This window comes from Microcebus murinus, chromosome 3 (assembly GCF_040939455.1).
Source record: "Microcebus murinus isolate Inina chromosome 3, M.murinus_Inina_mat1.0, whole genome shotgun sequence".
NCBI classification, from domain to species: Eukaryota; Metazoa; Chordata; class Mammalia; order Primates; family Cheirogaleidae; genus Microcebus; species Microcebus murinus.
This window is the reverse complement of record NC_134106.1, coordinates 53,263,481-53,281,210: the sequence shown is the minus strand read 5'-3', so window position 1 is coordinate 53,281,210 and position 17,730 is coordinate 53,263,481. Positions and strand designations below refer to the sequence as shown.

The following is a 17,730-nucleotide window of genomic DNA, read 5'->3' as shown; positions in this document are numbered from 1 at the left end:
CTCTCTCTTTTTTTTTTTTTAGACTAGCCAAGTACAGTAGTGAGAAGGGGGGGAAAGTAGTAGAATAAGGAGTCCAAACTGTAACTGACTGTGAACAATCAACTGAGATAACTCACTAGCTTCAGACCAGCCAACATCTGAGTCTTTTACAAGCACAATATAGCCTTAGAACACTGTAATATTGCATTATTTTTTAATTATAAGCTCTACTTTTTGCAGGAAAATACTTTTAAAATTCTACTTTGGAAAAAAAGAATTCTACTTAGGAATAAATATATCCTTAATCTAACATTTACATAGCAGTTACTACCCAAATACTTTTAAAATTTCTATCTGCTGTAGAAAGCTCTAATTTTGGATTAGTTTGTGATATAAAAGTTATCAATGCTTTATAATTAGAATGTACATGATTTGTGTATAATATCCCTAATTTTTAAACTCATTAACCTCATTCTTTGAACTTTTCCTCTTACCCCACCTCCCTGACCATTTTTTCTCCACTATTTTCTTCTACAGCAAAAGATGTGTAAACTAATATAAAGTCTCAAATGTGGTAGATGATTTGGTTAGTTTAAATACATTATGACTATCTAAGGACATGAACTATTATTCAAAGCATCAAATTGTTAATAATCATAAACATATACCACACTGTTCTTTCTTCAGGTAAGAGGTGAGGAGGGTAAAATATTTTCAGAAAAAAATAATAAAAACACTATTTTTAGACAAAGTGAAAATTCTTGTCTCCAGGATTAATTATATTTCTATAGTCCCACATCTGAATAATCTGGTAGCCAATAGTTCAAATATCTTCTTAGAGTAATTCAAAACGAAGCTGAGTTAGAGGATTAGATTTATTGTAAAAATCCATTAAAAATCCTCAACTGATATCATTAATATATAACTATATTACATGGGGCATATAAAACTCAAGCTAAACTGTGGATAATAAAGATACTAAAATTTTTAAAAAGTTTCTAATCCTATACTTGCTTTGAGAAAATTACTTGAGGAAAAAAGTTCATGAGCTTTAGAGTATAACAGCAAAAGACTGTAAGGAAGAATGTCTTATAGCTTCTTTAATTTTTATTTATTAAAAAAGCCCTGCAAGATTAGCAGATAGTTAATATATAAATGAATATATTTACATTAACAAGTTTCCTCCTCTTAGGGTATTTCAAGGTTAATAAGAAAAAAGGAACTGACTTCCATTACCAACTTTGCAGATGTAACCATAGATCTCAGATGTTTACAGAAATCAAACAAGCAAAAGCAGCTTCCACAGTTACGAAGTCCAACAAGGGAGGAAGGCTATAGAAAATGTATGTTGACTCTCCCAAGTTCTTAATATTTCATTAAGGTACAGTTTTAAAATATACTTAAAAAAGGACTTTTCTTTGTAGTTCTATAACAAAAACATGAGTTACAATGAAAATGTAAAAAATTGTAGATGTCTGTAAAGGGACCAAACAAGCCCAAGGTATTTACCTCCTCCACTGTTAAAGATTAGATTCCAAGCAACCACAACATTTAAGTTGATGTCTAACGTATAAAGCAGAATAAACAACTGTATTCTGACTGGCAACAGGGAAGTGCTAGTAAAAACTTAGTTGGGTTTATAAAACTCTGGTCACTTGGCTGTCAAATAGTAAAGTGGCAGATTAAAAAAAAAACAACAAAGAAATCACATTCCTCTAGTGCCAAATAACTACCACTCCACCAAAAAAACCCCATAACTATGGTTAAAGTTTTCAAAAACAAGACAACTACTTACTATACACTAATAATTGGAGAGTAATTTTTTTAGTGGAAGATTTGTGTTTTTTTTTTTTTTACAAGACCTTAATGAGGCATAGTTTAGTTACATAATTAAAGCTAGCCAACCACGTTCTATGCCAACCTCCTAAGTCTCACACACAAAATAATTAAATAACCGCAAGCTAAGACGAAATGACTTTCCCAGAAACAAGTCAGAAAAAGTGCAAGCAAGTAGTGAAATGGAATACTAAGGAAGGTGTTGATACCTGTAGCTTGATGGTAAGTTTTAACAAAACCCAATAGCAATAAAAAGAAGCCAAAGCAAATATATAGTAATCAAATTTATATAGCAGCTAGAGCATATTAATGAAAATATTGAACAAAAATATTTAAAAAGGTTCCAAAGTAATGAGAACTGCATTTGACCATGCTGATTTCACTTCCATTACAGCTCTAAGCTTCTGAAACCGCTTGCTCTTCTTGCAGCTGTGTACACTGAGCCTGATTATCAGGTCATTTCTGTACTTCTTTATATAGCCAGGTTATTTGTGCTCCTATGGATGGTTTTTTAAATGAGTTTGAAATGTAACCAAAAATTAAATTTAAACCATATTTTTAGGCATCCAAAAGAAAAACAGTGACCTCATTTAAATTATAATACAGTTTATGACAAAACAAAGCTGAGCACAAATTTAAAATGGGAGTCTGATAATTAATTCTCTGAAATACAGTAATAAGGAAAGTGATATACATGTATTTGGTTATCTGTCCCCACTCCCAGTTAAGTATTATAAAATTTCAGACAACTAATTAGCTCACCTAGATCATTCCACAGATCAAATGTATTTAGAAGTAATTTAAGTATTAATAAATAGTAAAATATCATTTTGAAATCAAAACCAGACACAGATTGGCCTTTCATATGCTTGCAAAATCTTGAGAACAATGAAAATGATAACCAGGGCCTTAGATTTGAGTAATCTAGTCATTCTATACCAAATGACCTTGGAACTTCCTGTAGCAGAATCAGATCTCAAGAAAGGCATCCCGGGCTCACCCTTAGCTGACTCTGTTAGTCTCCCCCATCCATATCCCATCATAGCTCCTAAACTGTTGGAAGTGGGTGCCAGGGTTATCTAGTAGAATAGAACAAAACCAGCAAATTCTCAGGAATCAGGCTGGTTGTGAAACTCGCCATTAATGGGGACAGAAAGGGATCCTCACTATGCATTTCTTGGCATTAACATCTACATAGCACCCCAACAGCTGTCTGGTGACCAATGGGGATGATTACCAGATCACAAGTTGGGATGACGGGGACTCATTAAAATCATATTAAATAAAATGTAAACATAAAAAAAATGCCATTATAATTTAATCTTTTATTCAGTTAGAAAATGACAAAGCACATTAGTCCTTTGGTCAGTGAACTGAACTTTCACAGGACTGAACATTAATTTAACAGGCACTCTAGTAACTTTTAATTTCTAGCTTTTAGTATCTCACAGCAATTATTTTCTACTATTAATTTTTGTAACATTTTTTTTCCATGGAAAACTAACAGTATACTTTTTATTTAAGAGCTACATAAAAACAGTAATAGTTCTATGTGGCACTATATAACTAAGTGCTAGACTCCAACATTTTGGAACCTAATTTTATATTTAGCAGCACTAATAAACAACTAATTGAATGCTAGAATTTGTAAAGGTTATATATTATTACATGCACTATAATGTAAAGTCATCTTTGTGTACTAAAATATTCTTGTATCTCTAAACTTTGTTTTCAAATGGCTTTATAGAATATGCTTTAAAAAATCATAAAAAATCAGATTTTCCACTTAGAGGGGGAAAAAGAACCAAACCCTGCCTTTGTCTAAGGACATTAGGGATATTTTATTCCCAGAAACTACTTTCTGCTTTAAATATTACACTCTGAGAAAATTTTCCTTGAAATATATTTCACATAAGTCATTTTTTATAGTTAGATACTACAAAATAACAACAGATAGATGAAAGAAAAATATTAAAAAGACATTATAGAGAATACAATCTACTTGTTTCCTTGTTTATAGGAAAGTCAAGTAATGTGGTCATGCTTTTAGTAAATAAACTAGAATTGTGGTTTTAACACTCTGCTGACCTGGGATTGTGGTGCTGCTGCTAGAGCTACTGTCATCCACGGGCCCAAAGAAATCAAGGTTCAGAAGAGTGGAACCTCCACTAGCTTGAAATTCAGTGACCGTGTTGGTAGGCAGCCACACAGAAGGTAAGCCAAGGGAGGAGGGGTTATGTGTAAAAAGGGGTAAGACACACACTTGAACATGCAGGTTATAATTAGTAATCATTGCACATTTTAAAAATCAACATTAAAACAATGTGTACAGTATTAGTTTTTCATTACTAAGGACATTTCTAAAGTAACAATTTAATTCAATGTACATTTCCTCATGTACAATGTAAAGAATGTAACACTTAGTAAGGTTTTAGTTAGGAGTTCAGTTTCTTCAATCAAAACTGGAAGCCATACCAGAAAGACCAAAAGGAAAGTGTACCCGTTAAAGGGAAACAATACTTTAATCTCAACCCAACATTAAATCACTGTACATGCCCAAACCAATTCTTCATGTTAGTAATGTTGGTTTCTCATTAATGATTTAAAAAAAAAAAAAGTCAGTTTGGGGGACACGCACCAATACGTTAACTTAGTTTGAAATAAAATAACATAATAAAGAATGTCATAGCTGCCCTACCCTGATGTGCAACCTCAAAGCTGTACTGTTCCCCTTTAACTCTGAAACAGTAATCAGAAATAGTATACATTTTTAAAGAAGTTGTTAATAAAAAGCACGATGATTTGACTGAAGACACCAGACAACAGCAAAAGGTGCATCCAGGCTTTCCTTCAGCACTATGTTATTCAATTGGATGCTTTCCAGATATCCCAGGACCCCCACTATCAGGAAAAACTAATAAGAGTGTTTTAGACAATAGCAATGATAATTGCCATTTAGATGATGACAGGTGTTTTAGACAATGGCTCAAACAACTTAAGCACAAGGAGTAAGAGCAATTATATCTCAGGATCCACTTAAAACTTGTGGTGTCAACATGAGAAACTAGCATTGTGTATTATTTATTTTAAATACCCCACATTACTGGAATAAGCTATTCCCGTTTCAGGATTTTCTTTTAAAGCCATGAGTTAAACCAGTTATTTCTGTAACTGACTATTAGCATTTGGAGATAAATTTTAGAAAAGGATCACGAAAGTCATTTTCCATTTGCATATAAGTGCTCTATAAAATATTATTAAATCTGAAAACTACTGAGTCAATAAATATGAATCTATCTGCACATTGTTTTTGGTTAAATAGTTGTGCTTTGTGCTTTGAAGCAGCCTCTAATCACAAGACTTTGCATTCAAGAAAATCCCATAAATTAAAACTTCAAGAAAAAATTGGTCCTAACTAAAATATCATTTAAACTACCTAGATAACTTGTAAAAAATAAAGAAGCTTATTTTTGACTTAAGATAAAGTAAAATTTTACCTAGCTACTACTACCTATATTTGGACATTATAGTAACAGCTGGTTTCTTGAGCAATTACTATTCAGAAAGAAAGCCTGAATTTCCAAAGATAATAAGAAGTTATGTTCAAACAAAAAAAGGAAATCAGCAGAGAGAAGTTTGTCTGAACTTTGTAGCTTTCTTAACTCTAGCTCTGGTGCTAGAGGCTCTACGGAGAGACGTACCATCTAAAGGGTTAGTAAGGCCACTGCTACTCCAGTCAAACTGGACGGGTGGTAGAGACTCCTAGAGTTGAAAACCAAAAAATCAAAATTAATCAGTACAGGTTGTAGCAACTTAAAGAATCCTTAAAAAAAAAAAAAGAAAAAAAAAACTATTATAGCAAGACCATTAGGCAACAAAGTACCTAAAGACAAAACCGGGATACTTTACAATTTCAGAAGGTTACCTGCAAATATTAACACGAACTGAAATTGCAAAGTTTACAAATAGTACAGCTTATTGACATTAGAAAAGTTGTACCTAAGAAAATTATCTTTACATTTACAAATGTAAATTATCTTTACATTTTCAAACAAATTTATGAACTGATTCCATGTCAAGATTTCAATTTATTCTCAAATCAAGATTTAAACTGTTGGCTTGATCACAATTAAAATACTTAAAAACTTTACTGACTTTTTTCACTGAAGTGACTACATTTATTTTAAATCATTAGCCATTTAAAATTCCCTAACATAATAGAGAAGGTACCATATTGAAAGTGAGGAGATCTTGGTTATTCAAGACAGAATAACCACTAAGTAACTAGTAGTATAACCTTTTACAGTTTAGTTAATTTAGTTGGTCTCCTTACAAATAAAATGTAAAGGTTTGAAGTCTAAGGTTTCTGGTTCTTTACAATTTTTCAAATTTTGGAGGAAATACTGGGCCAATAAATAGGACCTACTTTTTTAAAAGTGTTGATTGCAAATATTTTAATCAACTTCTCTAATTTAGAAATTACTTATCAAATATCAGAATTTAATTTTTGCATGTCAATTTTGTACAGGAGGCCCCATGCTAATCTCTCTATTGTGCTGATTTTAGTACACGTGCTGCCAAAGCAAGCGCAAGATCTACTTTGTAAAATACACAAAAAGGGATGCTCAGAACTGATTTGACTATTCTAGATTTTTAAATTTCACAGTGCCAAACATATAAAGATAAAATAAATATAAGATGGAAGGCATACAAAAACATTTTTAAAATGAGAATTCACACTTCATTTTAAGAATATTCTTATGAGAAAAACTGTTGGGTTTTTTCCCTCTTGTTATGGGGGTGGTATTGAAATAACTGGTGTTTGATGAGACTTTTAATATCAACATGTTATTGTCCTTTTTTTGGTACTGCTCACCACTATGCTTTATTGTAAGGTAGGCACTATTAAAACTTATTTTTTTCTTGGTAGGTAGTGTCATTGTTCCCTATACGATAGGAGCATGGATTGGGTATTTCTGAAAGTCTAGTCCCATGATTTTATAACACAGTCTGAATAATTGGGATACCAATGATAGGCAAATTAATGTAAGTAGTCTCTAAAAATCAGGTCTAGCACAGAGGTTGACAGGGGACATATAAACCAAATAAAATGCTACTATTAGTTAGCAGGAGCCAGGGATAAAGTATGGCTGGGAGGTGACTATTAAGGGTGTTCTTTGTGGTGATGGATGAGTTCTGTATCTTGATTGTGGTGGTTACATGAATCTACCCATGTGATAAAATGATACAGAACTGTATACACATATTATACCAATGTTATATTCCTGGTTTTTATATTGTACTATAATACGTGAGATGTAATAACCATGGAGAAAACTGGTAATGGGACTTCTCTGTACTATCTCTGCAATTTCCTCTGAATCTATAATTATTGCAGATGAAAGTTAAAAAATGCTGGTGAAAATCTAGTTACAACCCACCTGCATGACTAATGAACATTTAAAAAGATCTTCTTTAGCTGATCTCAAAAACAAACAAAACGCTCTAAGCAGTCCAACAGATTGAATTTACTCTGCTTCTAGATCACTGACACCTGAATTGATGGACAAAATCTAGGTTTATGCAATAACCAAATTTCTGGATAAAGGGAGCAAGTTTTTTCCTTAACATGTCTATTTAAATCATGTCAAGCAGCTGGGTGCTTAGAAATATTTCAGTGATGTGCTGAAATTTTGGCTTCTTGTATAGGTGTATGGTATTTTGAAGACACAGCCAAAATTATAATAATGAGGTGCTAAGCATGAGTCAACATTTAGTGGAAATAAGAAGATGAAAAACAGCAAAAAAAGGCTAACTAATGACATTAACAAGTATGGTAACTCAAAGAGAAAGCACTAGAATGAAGCATTTTGAAGCAACTTGAAGCAACAGTGGTATGAATGATTACTGCAAAGACAAAAGCCCTAAGGGGACAAGATCAAAACAAAAAGAACAAAAACATGGAGTCTGGAGATAACAGACTCCAATTCTAGTCCTAGCTGTACCACTGATTTTGGGTAAGTCACTTAGCCCTTCCAAATATGTTCTTGTCTTATAAAAAGGGAGCATGGTATTAGATAATCATTTTTTCTTCTAGCTCTAAAATTCTGATTCACAACTAAAATAGTCACCTCAAGAAAAGAAGTTGCTAGTGGTGACTAGGAGGGTAACTGCTAGTCAGAGAGTTGACTCCGACTCAGCAGTAAATAAAGTGTGGTTAAACTACTGATTTCATTAAGGGTGGGAGTCAGTAATAGCATCATGAATGGTGTGACTGAAATTCAATAGATAAAAGTAAAACAAGAACACACTAATGGTAGTATTACTGTTCTTTTACCCATAGGATGTCTTTCCAGGTAAAAGTATCTCAGAAAAAATATTAAGTTATTAAATTTCTAAGTAAGAGATGCAATTGTTATAATACTAATAAGTATAAACCAATTTGGAAGAAAAACAAAACAAACTCAATGGGTACCCAAATTGGGATAGAACAGACAGATCCAAAAGCATGCATTCATAATGGGAATTATACAACTATGCTAAGTTTGATAACTACTGTTTAATGATGTCAAAAACATAAAAAGAAGGTTTGGGATATGTTTTTTGGAAAAAACAATGAGGTATTGAACAAGGTCTTTCCTAACACATTTTGCTAAGCTTCTAGCACTACAGGATACGGCTGTTTCATCTGTAAAATATGGCTAGTGAGAAGATATAACTGTATTACTGCATGGCCAACAAATATGATTATATATAATGTATTTTGCCACATATATGGCATGCAAAAGAATAAGAAATATCATTTTATATAAGAATCTTTACATTTCAGATGTTTGCTATATTTTAACCTAAATCAGAGGTATGGAGCCAACCAAGGATCATACAATTCTATGATGGAGGTCAGGCATCTCAGCACAAAATTCTAAATTAGCACTTTTTTATTAGGTCATCTGGACTACTAACCTTTTAGTCAAGTCCATAATGAAATTATATAAGAAAGATGATAAGGTATGCAGTATGACTAAAAGGAAATACATAATAGGACTGAATCAGGGACAAAAATGACAGGCAACAGCTAACTCTGATAAAAATAAGCAATAGTTTATGGGGTTGTAACATGTGGAAGTGGTTGGATGGAGGAGGAAAAAGAGGAGGTGGCAAGCTAAACTAGCAACAAATGGTAACAATGAGAACAGCTCCATTTTCAGTAAGGTACCAAGCAGTTACTCAAAATACTTTCCTAATACCTAACACAGTAGGAATAAGAATGTAGACTGAGGCAGAAGTGAGTATGTGCATATAGATAGGGCAGGCCTGGGAAAGCAGCTGATTGCCAGAGGACATATCAGGGCAACTAAGGACAGAGTCTACCTACTGAGACATTTTGCCCAGGCCACTTTATCTGCAGCCCAACCATCATGGCCAGCCATTTTTCACATTAGGTCCCCTTGCCCCCTAATTCATTGCCAGTAACAAGCTGGCTTCAAAGTGATATTTAAGCTCTGCCCAAGTATAAACCACAGTGGTACACAGCAGTAATATTAGATGTTTCTTGAAACACACCTGAAAGGGTAGGATCTATGCTTTATACATTATTTTCTAAAGTATGTTCTTCAAAAGTATGTACTTCTAAAGTATGTTCTTCACTAGTTCTGTGGGTGTTACAACTCCCCTGTCCTCTGGTCCCTGCAGAAAAAGGTCCTGAAAATTAAATAGGGTGATTTACCTTAGGACTCTTCAGAGTCCTTAATGTGTGTTGTGAATCCCTAACAGTGGTTATGGGAATATGATATGAAGTATTTCCCAAACTTTACCCAGGGACCTTTTAGTGTCCAGTGGGATACACATTTTGGGAAAGGCTGTTCAAACATACATTTTTGTGTTAGATGCAACTGAAAATGATATTTAAGGTTAAGAAATGAAAACATGGCAAGAATATGTTTTAGAAATGGTAATGTTCACTTAAAAACGCTAATCTTCTTAGAAAAAACACATTTAACTAGTACTGAGTCAGTTTCTAACTTTATGTGGAAAGAGTAAGCAAACCAAAATGGCCCATTTTCTTCAGATAAAAGGTGAGAGGGAAGACTTTATATTAAACATATTGGACTGAAAAAAATATCTGTACTTAAATATGCCAAGGAGTTAAAGGATAAGAAAGGTAAGATAGCCTTTTTTTCCTAATCCATAGGCTGTTTTATTAAAGGTCACATCATCTTCAAATAACAGTTTTTTCCTCAAACTCTCAAAAACAATTTTCAAGGTAATAAACACATCTAACTTTCATTGCTTTATAAAACTTCACAGGATTTTGGGAAAAACATACAATAGCAGACTTAAAGAGCTGGTATAAATGTATTTCCCATCTTGTTGAAAACCCATGACTTACCAGATTTATGTCAATAATTATGATCATACAATGTTCAAACTGCAAAGGGATTTAGATACCTGCTGTGGACTCTTCATTTTATAGGTCAAGAGAGTAAGGCCTGGACAGGTTTAAGAACTTACTCATAATCACCGAATTCTCAAATCGTGCTTTCTCTTTTTGAAAATTAAAGATAATTTATTCACTGTATTTCAAGGGATGTTCACTAACAACCAAAATCCTGTCCATCATCAAATCAAGTTTCAAAAATATTTTAAAAACTAAAAGTTAATATATAAAGGAAAAAAAAAACAGTATGTACGGATGTATGTGTACAAACATATAATCACATCTATATACATATGGATATTTTTACCTGGAATTGATCAGATGTACATGGGTTCATCTCTGGTGATATAGTGGCTGCCTGACCGATGGAAGCAATTTTTTCTGCAGCAGATAGTGGTTTCAATGGTTCCTTGGTGGGCTCTAACATACCCTGAAAAAGGTATATTGGCCATTAATTGGTGAGGGGAGGGAGGACAGAGATCAATCCATAAACTTTGTAAGAAAGTCTAGCAGGAAGAAAGAACAAACAAAACCCAGGTCTTATAAGAAAAAGACTAAAGAAAAAAAGGAACTATTCTTAATTTTATTTACTTTAAAAAAAAGAGAGAGACAAGGTCTCACTATGTTGCCCAGGCTAGCATTGAACTCCTGGGCTTCTGGGCTCCTTCCCACTCAACCTCTTGAGTAGCTGGGACCCACCCAACTATTCTTAAATTTTATTTACAGAAATCTTTATACCTCCATAATGGGAAACATTTCACAATAATATCTTTAGAATCAAAATTTTTTAAGCAAGAGCCTGTATTTTCAATCAGATGTTTTAAAGTACACAGTTATTACTGTCATATGAAAGCATAAGCACAACTTGAGGGAACACAACAATTTATCACATCCAAGCCCTAAGAATCCAATGCTTTTATGATTCAGACATTAAAATTGCAGGAATGGGCACCCTCTGTACTACACATTACACCATGGTGGTGCCTGAAGTGAAAGCTGGTTCTACAACATGCCATATAATATCATGACATCTATATCCTTCAGTGTGAATTTAGTGTTTGCTCTTGATCTCTACTAAGGTACCATGGAGCCTTAGTACTTAGTTCCTTCAACTGGCAAAGCAGAGACAGCCATTTCAGAGGGGAAAACATCTTACATGTTCCACTGGGCTTGTTAGAAGTCTAAACACTTTTTGAGTCAGACAGGAAGATACTCAGGATGGATATAGAAATAAGGAGGGGAAAAAAATCAGTACTTCAACATCAATCTTCTACCAACACAAAAAGGAAATAATCCAGGACTGAAGAAAAAGCCAGGCTTTTGCATGTTTTAATATAGTACCTGATAAGTTCTTGAATATTTATCAATTAAAGGTTATATCCCAGATAAAAGTCAACCTTAACTGGGGATGGGAGTAGGGAAGAAAAAACAAATCTGCTAAGTCAGTAATGTTAGAATCTATAAATTTCTAAAAAAAGTTTTCAGGAGAATCCCTGCTACCTCTCAACCCCCCAATAAAATAGGACATAAACTAATGCAATTTGCAAATTCAAAAAAAATTTTTTTTTTTGAGACAGAGTCTCACTCTGTTGCCTGGGCTAGCTCACAGCAACCTCAAACTCCTGGGCTCAAGGGATCCTCCTGCCTCAGCCTTCAGAGTAGCTGGGACTACAAGCATGCACCACCATGCCTGGCTAGAGATGGGGTCTCTCTCTTGCTGGTCTTGAGTTCCTAAGCTCAAAGGATCCACCCGCCTTGGCCTCCCAGAATGCTAGGATTACAGGCGTGAGCCACTGCACCCAGCCAAGATTCAATTCTTAATAATAGTACACATGAAAGGCTTTCATCTAGCAGTGAGAAAAATGAAAATAAGTTCAATACCATATTATAAATATTCTACAGGCTCACCAGTGTGCCCTTATGTAAGGAGACAAAACATTTGGTGAATGATTACTGTCTTAGCCAAGTTTTCTAATTTGAACTATCACTTAAACTGGTGGTTCTCAAATTGTGGTCTCCAAACAGCAAGTTCAGCATCACCTTGTCAGATATGCAAATTCTCAAGCCCTAAACCTACTGAATAAGAAACTCTGGGGATGTTGCTTAGCAATTGGTGTTTTAACAAGTCTTCCAAGTGATTCTGACGTAAACTAAAGTTTGAGAGCCAGGGACTTAAATGATCATTTCAGGTATTCTTCCAGATGAGATCAAAAGATTACTACTGAACATCTCATATGTATAAAGCACCATGGGAAAAATTCAGGTATAATTATAATTTGATATTAAAAAGAATTAAGTTTCTAAATGAAAGATATCACAAAGATGGAGGGGAGTTACATTTATATTCACTAAATAAACTGATATTAAAGCTTATAGAAATAGTAAAATTATTAGTAAAGAAATGTTCTGGATTATACTGTATTTACCTACAACAGAAAAAAGTACAGGGATCATCCAAGTGTTTTTAAGTGTAAGACAACCATTTATAAAAGGAGCAGAAACTGAATTTTTCAAAAAGCATAGAAAATTTCACAAATCACAATGTTCCAATTCCAAATCAATAATTAGTGCTTATTTATGGAGAAAGTTTACAGATTTAAAAGATCAAGTTCCACAGCAAATTCACTTTCACATGCATATAGTGGGTTGTAAAATTTAAATTATATACTAAGGATTCTTTTGTCATTTGTTCTTTCATTTGTAAACATAGTATTTTTTCCTTATTTCAAGTTATTGGTTATAATAATATATTTTTAGTTTAATAGGACATTTTTATTCACCAATAACTCAAAGGCACACCAAAAAACACAAACATCAAACTTTAAAATATGACTGAGTCTTGATAAGGAACAGACTGAAAATGCCTCAGTTTTCCGGGACTACCTGGCATATCTGAAAAAACAAAATTCAACAAATTTAAAACATTAATGGAAGAACTAAGGACCAATATGAGTCCTAGCTCATTTTCATTTACTATAATTTGGTATTTCCAAGCTTTTATATACATCCATAGCCTCAATATTCTATTATTTGAAATTAATAGCTGGATTAAAATATATCTAAAAGTTTAGAAAAGACAATCTTCCAAAGGTACATTTTACAAAGAGTTATATGCACTCACATTACTAAGATAAAAATCATTTAAAACAAAACAGTATGTATAATTAATGGAATATTAAAAAATCCCGAAATCAAGACTTGAAAAGATTTATGAGCTCAAAAAAGGTATTATATTTATACCCTTAAGATTCCAACACTAAATGCCTCTTAAAAAATACTTCTATGTCATGCTATATAAGATGATTTTACAGAATAAATTCAGTAATGATAAATACATGCAGAGACATTTTTGTACTTACCAATCCTGCTGCATACATGGGCACTATAACAGGCTGCTTCTTATTGCCCGTAAAGAGCTACACACGTTAGAGAGAAAGAACATATATTTAGAGAATAATCTGCCATACAATGAAATAGTCTCTAAAATATGTCTACATTCCTTTATTACATATATCATAAATGGTAAAGAAATTGTTTAATTGCCCATATAGGATTATATTTTTAATCTCCCAGTCTATTTCCTTCATTTTATAGTTAAGCAAAACACTAAAACAACAAATATCAATTGGAGAAAAATTTAGGTAGATTCATGTTTAAAAGTCAGCATATTCAAAATAAATATTTAAACCAATTAACATTTATTTTTCTGAGGAACTAGCCTATTGCAGCTTGAACAGAACTCTAACAATTTAAAAACACCCATTTGTTGAATAAAGGATTTTTCAAAGTACTAACAAACTCACAATGTTTCTGGTGTCTATTCCCAAAGAGCACAAAAGCTTCTTGTTGCTATGGGAGCCGCCCCACTGATATCTCAAGCCATGTGCATCATGGATATCCTGTAGCTCAGTCCACACATCCAGCAGTTCCCTGTAAAGACCATGATGAAGCCACCAACAATAGTTACTTAACAGCTTTTACCATGAATCCGATTTATAATATGACATACATTCCAATTAATCTTATGTCTAACATGAGTATACATTATCTGAATGAAATCCAGAACACTGACGGTCATTAGAAAAGGAACTAAGTTAAATTCATATGAAACAATATGTCAGTAATCAAGCTGAAATTTAGCCTGTGTATTATTCTCACCTTATAAATCAAAAAAATTGAAAAGGAGAAAAAGAAATCATTCAGCTACCATCTTTTTTTTTTTTTCATTTCGGCATATTATGGGGGTACAGATTTTAAGGTTTCAATAAATGCCCATTTCCCCCCTCCCCCCACAAGTCTGAGTCTCCAGCATGACCATCCCCCAGATGGTGCACATCTCACTCATTATGTATGTATATACCCGCCCTCCTCCCCCCTCCTACCTGCCCAATACCCTATTACTGTAGTACCTATGTGACCACTTAGGTGCTATTCAGTTAATACCAATTTTTAGCTACCATCTTAATACAGCTATTTAATATTTGTTTTCTCGAGTCTTGATCAACAGACACAGTTACAGTTATAGCATATATATTGTTTTGTATTCTCTTTTCAGATTTTAAGCATGTCCTAGTTTACATATTTATCTTTTTCAATGGCTGTGTAATGTTGTTAGGTCCATGTACCATCATTTATTTAGCAACAATCCCACAGTTCTAAATAAATTGTTCTTGTTTGGCTCCTATTATTAGTAAGGCAATGAATGTCTTCCTGTATTTAACAGTGTGTGTTATTGTATAGTTGTATTATTTCCTCAGAACAAATCTTTTAGAGACAGATTACTGGATCCAAGAGTATAAACTACCTGTATAACTAGCGTATTTTTTAAAAAAACACATCTAAACAGTTTTAAGGTTGCAAACTATAAACCTTTTTGTTCCCTTCTCGTCTCAGAAATCACCCAAAACAAAAATCAAGACACAAAACCAGAATCTCCATCTTCAATGAAATTAAGGGATACTTAAAACCCTGTGCCACAAATATTGAGGTCACAAAGAAGGACGAAGGAGTATTAGCTCACTTATTAGCTAAATGGAAGAAGAAACCTGGAAAAGGGGAGAAGGCTTTTAGAGGTGGAGAACAATAAAATGCAAAAGAACAGCCATAGATTATGAGTAACTTTTTTTTTTTTTTTTTTTTTTTTTTTTTTTTGAGACAGAGTCTCACTTTGTTGCCCAGGCTAGAGTGAGTGCCGTGGCGTCAGCCTAGCTCACAGCAACCTCAAACTCCTGGGCTCGAGCGATCCTCCTGCCTCAGCCTCCCGAGTAGCTGGGACTACAGGCATGTGCCACCATGCCCGGCTAATTTTTTGTATATATATTTTTAGTTGGTCAATTAATTTCTTTCTATTTTTGGTAGAGACGGGGTCTCGCTCAGGCTGGTTTCGAACTCCTGACCTTGAGCGATCCGCCCGCCTCGGCCTCCCAAAGTGCTAGGATTACAGGCGTGAGCCACCGCACCCGGCCAATTATGAGTAACTTTGAAATTAAAATCAGAAAATCAAGCTATACCCTCCAAAATCCAATAATTAATAGGAGTTCTGGAAAGATAAAACAGAGACAATGGAGGGAAGTTAACTGTCAAGGTAATAATACAAGAGAAATGCCCAATACTGAAGAACAGATACCTCCAGATTGAATGGTCCTACCTAATGGCCAGTCCAATGAATGAAAAAAGATTTTTCCAATGAATGGAAAAAGATATTTTATTGTGAAGTTTCAGAATATCAGCAAAAGAGATCTTAAACTGTAAATTTAAGGTGAGTAGAATAAAAAAAAATTACCTCCCATGTATCTTTTTTTCTCAGTAGGCTATTAGAGGATATGCTCTAACAAAATGGGATCCAAATGAAGGGAAGTCCCAAGACAACATAAGTGTAAGAGGCCTAGACTGAAACCATTCTAGATAAGAATAGGACTAAGGTCAGGGGGAGGTTTCCAGGAAAAAAATGGAAAGGACAGTTTGATAGGCTTAACCACAAGGAAAATTGCAGTAACAGGCTGCTGGAAGATAGGGAAAGACTCAGTAAATGAAAAAGAGGGTCAATTATTAAGTCCAGGGAAAAGTTGTACTATAATGAAAAGAGTGGCTTAGAAGTGAACAATATGTACATGAATACAAAAATTAAAAATACCAAATAACAAAATAACCAAAAACTGATATAAGAATATTGGGAAGATACAGGGTGGGGATAGCAGAAGTAAAATCTAACCTCTAATTTATTATACTAGGAAGTCAAAACATAACATAAAACATTGATTAGAATATTGATTTAGAAATAGTTTGAAAGGGAGTTCAAAAGGGAGTTTAAGTCTTTTAGCACATTATGATTAAACTTTTAACACAATGCTTTTGAATCTTAATATTTTAAGATAAACTTAGAACAGGTGAAATTAATGAAAAGACACTGCTGTCTGAAAACTGTCTAGTACTTACCCATTTTCAGGTAAGGCCTCTCTTGTTTTTATTGGCAAGGTGCTTGTTTCCAGCAAGTGCTTCAGGGAAGTAACTTCTTCTTCAGCATCAGGGACAAATATGGAAGGAAAACATGCTTCGAAAATTCGCTCCAGTCGGTTTAGTAAAGCTGTCTGCATCAAAACATCCCCCAAAAGTTTATTTTCATTTAATTTTAATAATCTCATAGTTTCATCGCTAACATACACCCTGTCCACTACTGTAAAAGAGGGAGAGAAACCACTACTCAGGTACAAAAATCACTAAATGAAAGGAACATAACTACTCATAAAACAATAGTTCTAAATGATTACTTTAATCATGGTGATGGTACAGTAGGTGACAAGTAACTACACACCGAATACCACACCTGGTGCTTTACATGCATTATCTTACTTAATTCATTACAAAAATTCTACAAAGAATATATTATTGCCCAATTGTATAATGAGTAAATAATCTCAACGTTTGAATAATCTGCCCAAAGCAAGAACAAAACCCAACAAAAAACCAGACAGCATTCATATTTTTTCCATCACACTGGAATGTTTCTTACCACCACTCATGTACTCTAGATTTAGGAACAATAAGATTGGATGCCTGTGAAAAGTATTATGCTATTATAGCTGAACAGAATCCTTTTCTTGGACACAAACACTTGAATTTTGAAAGCATTTTAAAATATTTTTGCTGCTAATATACAAACAAAAGTCGGAATGAACATCTCAATTTTTACTCATAAGAAATTCTACAGCTCATTTATCATTTTGCTAATCTATTATCTTCTAGAAATTCCATTTCCCTATTTTTCTTTGTAGTGTGTATGTGTGTATCTTTGAATAGACCACCATCTTCCCTCCAAGTAAAGCCTGCATATTCCCTACAGTATTTTCACCAAGAACAAACAGATACATTTCTTGGTACTTTTATTAATTAAAACGTGCTGGATTTAGATTAACCTACATTTTTCTGGGTATCACTAGGTTTGTCATACATGTGCAACCTACAATAACATTTATTTTCAT

The 17,730-nt window shown here is 33.6% G+C and overlaps 1 protein-coding gene across 2 annotated transcripts in view; it reads right to left on the bottom strand.

The window, feature by feature from the left end:
- AFTPH (aftiphilin) overlaps positions 1-17,730 on the bottom strand; it is a 69,204-nt gene that overhangs the window by 8,559 nt on the left and 42,915 nt on the right. The window contains exons 3-8 of one of the 2 annotated variants that reach the window (XM_012764921.2): positions 16,688-16,839; positions 14,056-14,182; positions 13,612-13,668; positions 10,560-10,682; positions 5,517-5,577; positions 3,904-3,987 (exon numbers count right to left, since the gene is read on the bottom strand). In XM_012764921.2, the coding sequence (XP_012620375.2) occupies positions 3,904-3,987; positions 5,517-5,577; positions 10,560-10,682; positions 13,612-13,668; positions 14,056-14,182; positions 16,688-16,839 (604 nt within the window). The remainder of the gene's footprint in view (positions 1-3,903; positions 3,988-5,516; positions 5,578-10,559; positions 10,683-13,611; positions 13,669-14,055; positions 14,183-16,687; positions 16,840-17,730) is intronic. The other variant, XM_012764922.2, reaches the window with a different exon arrangement.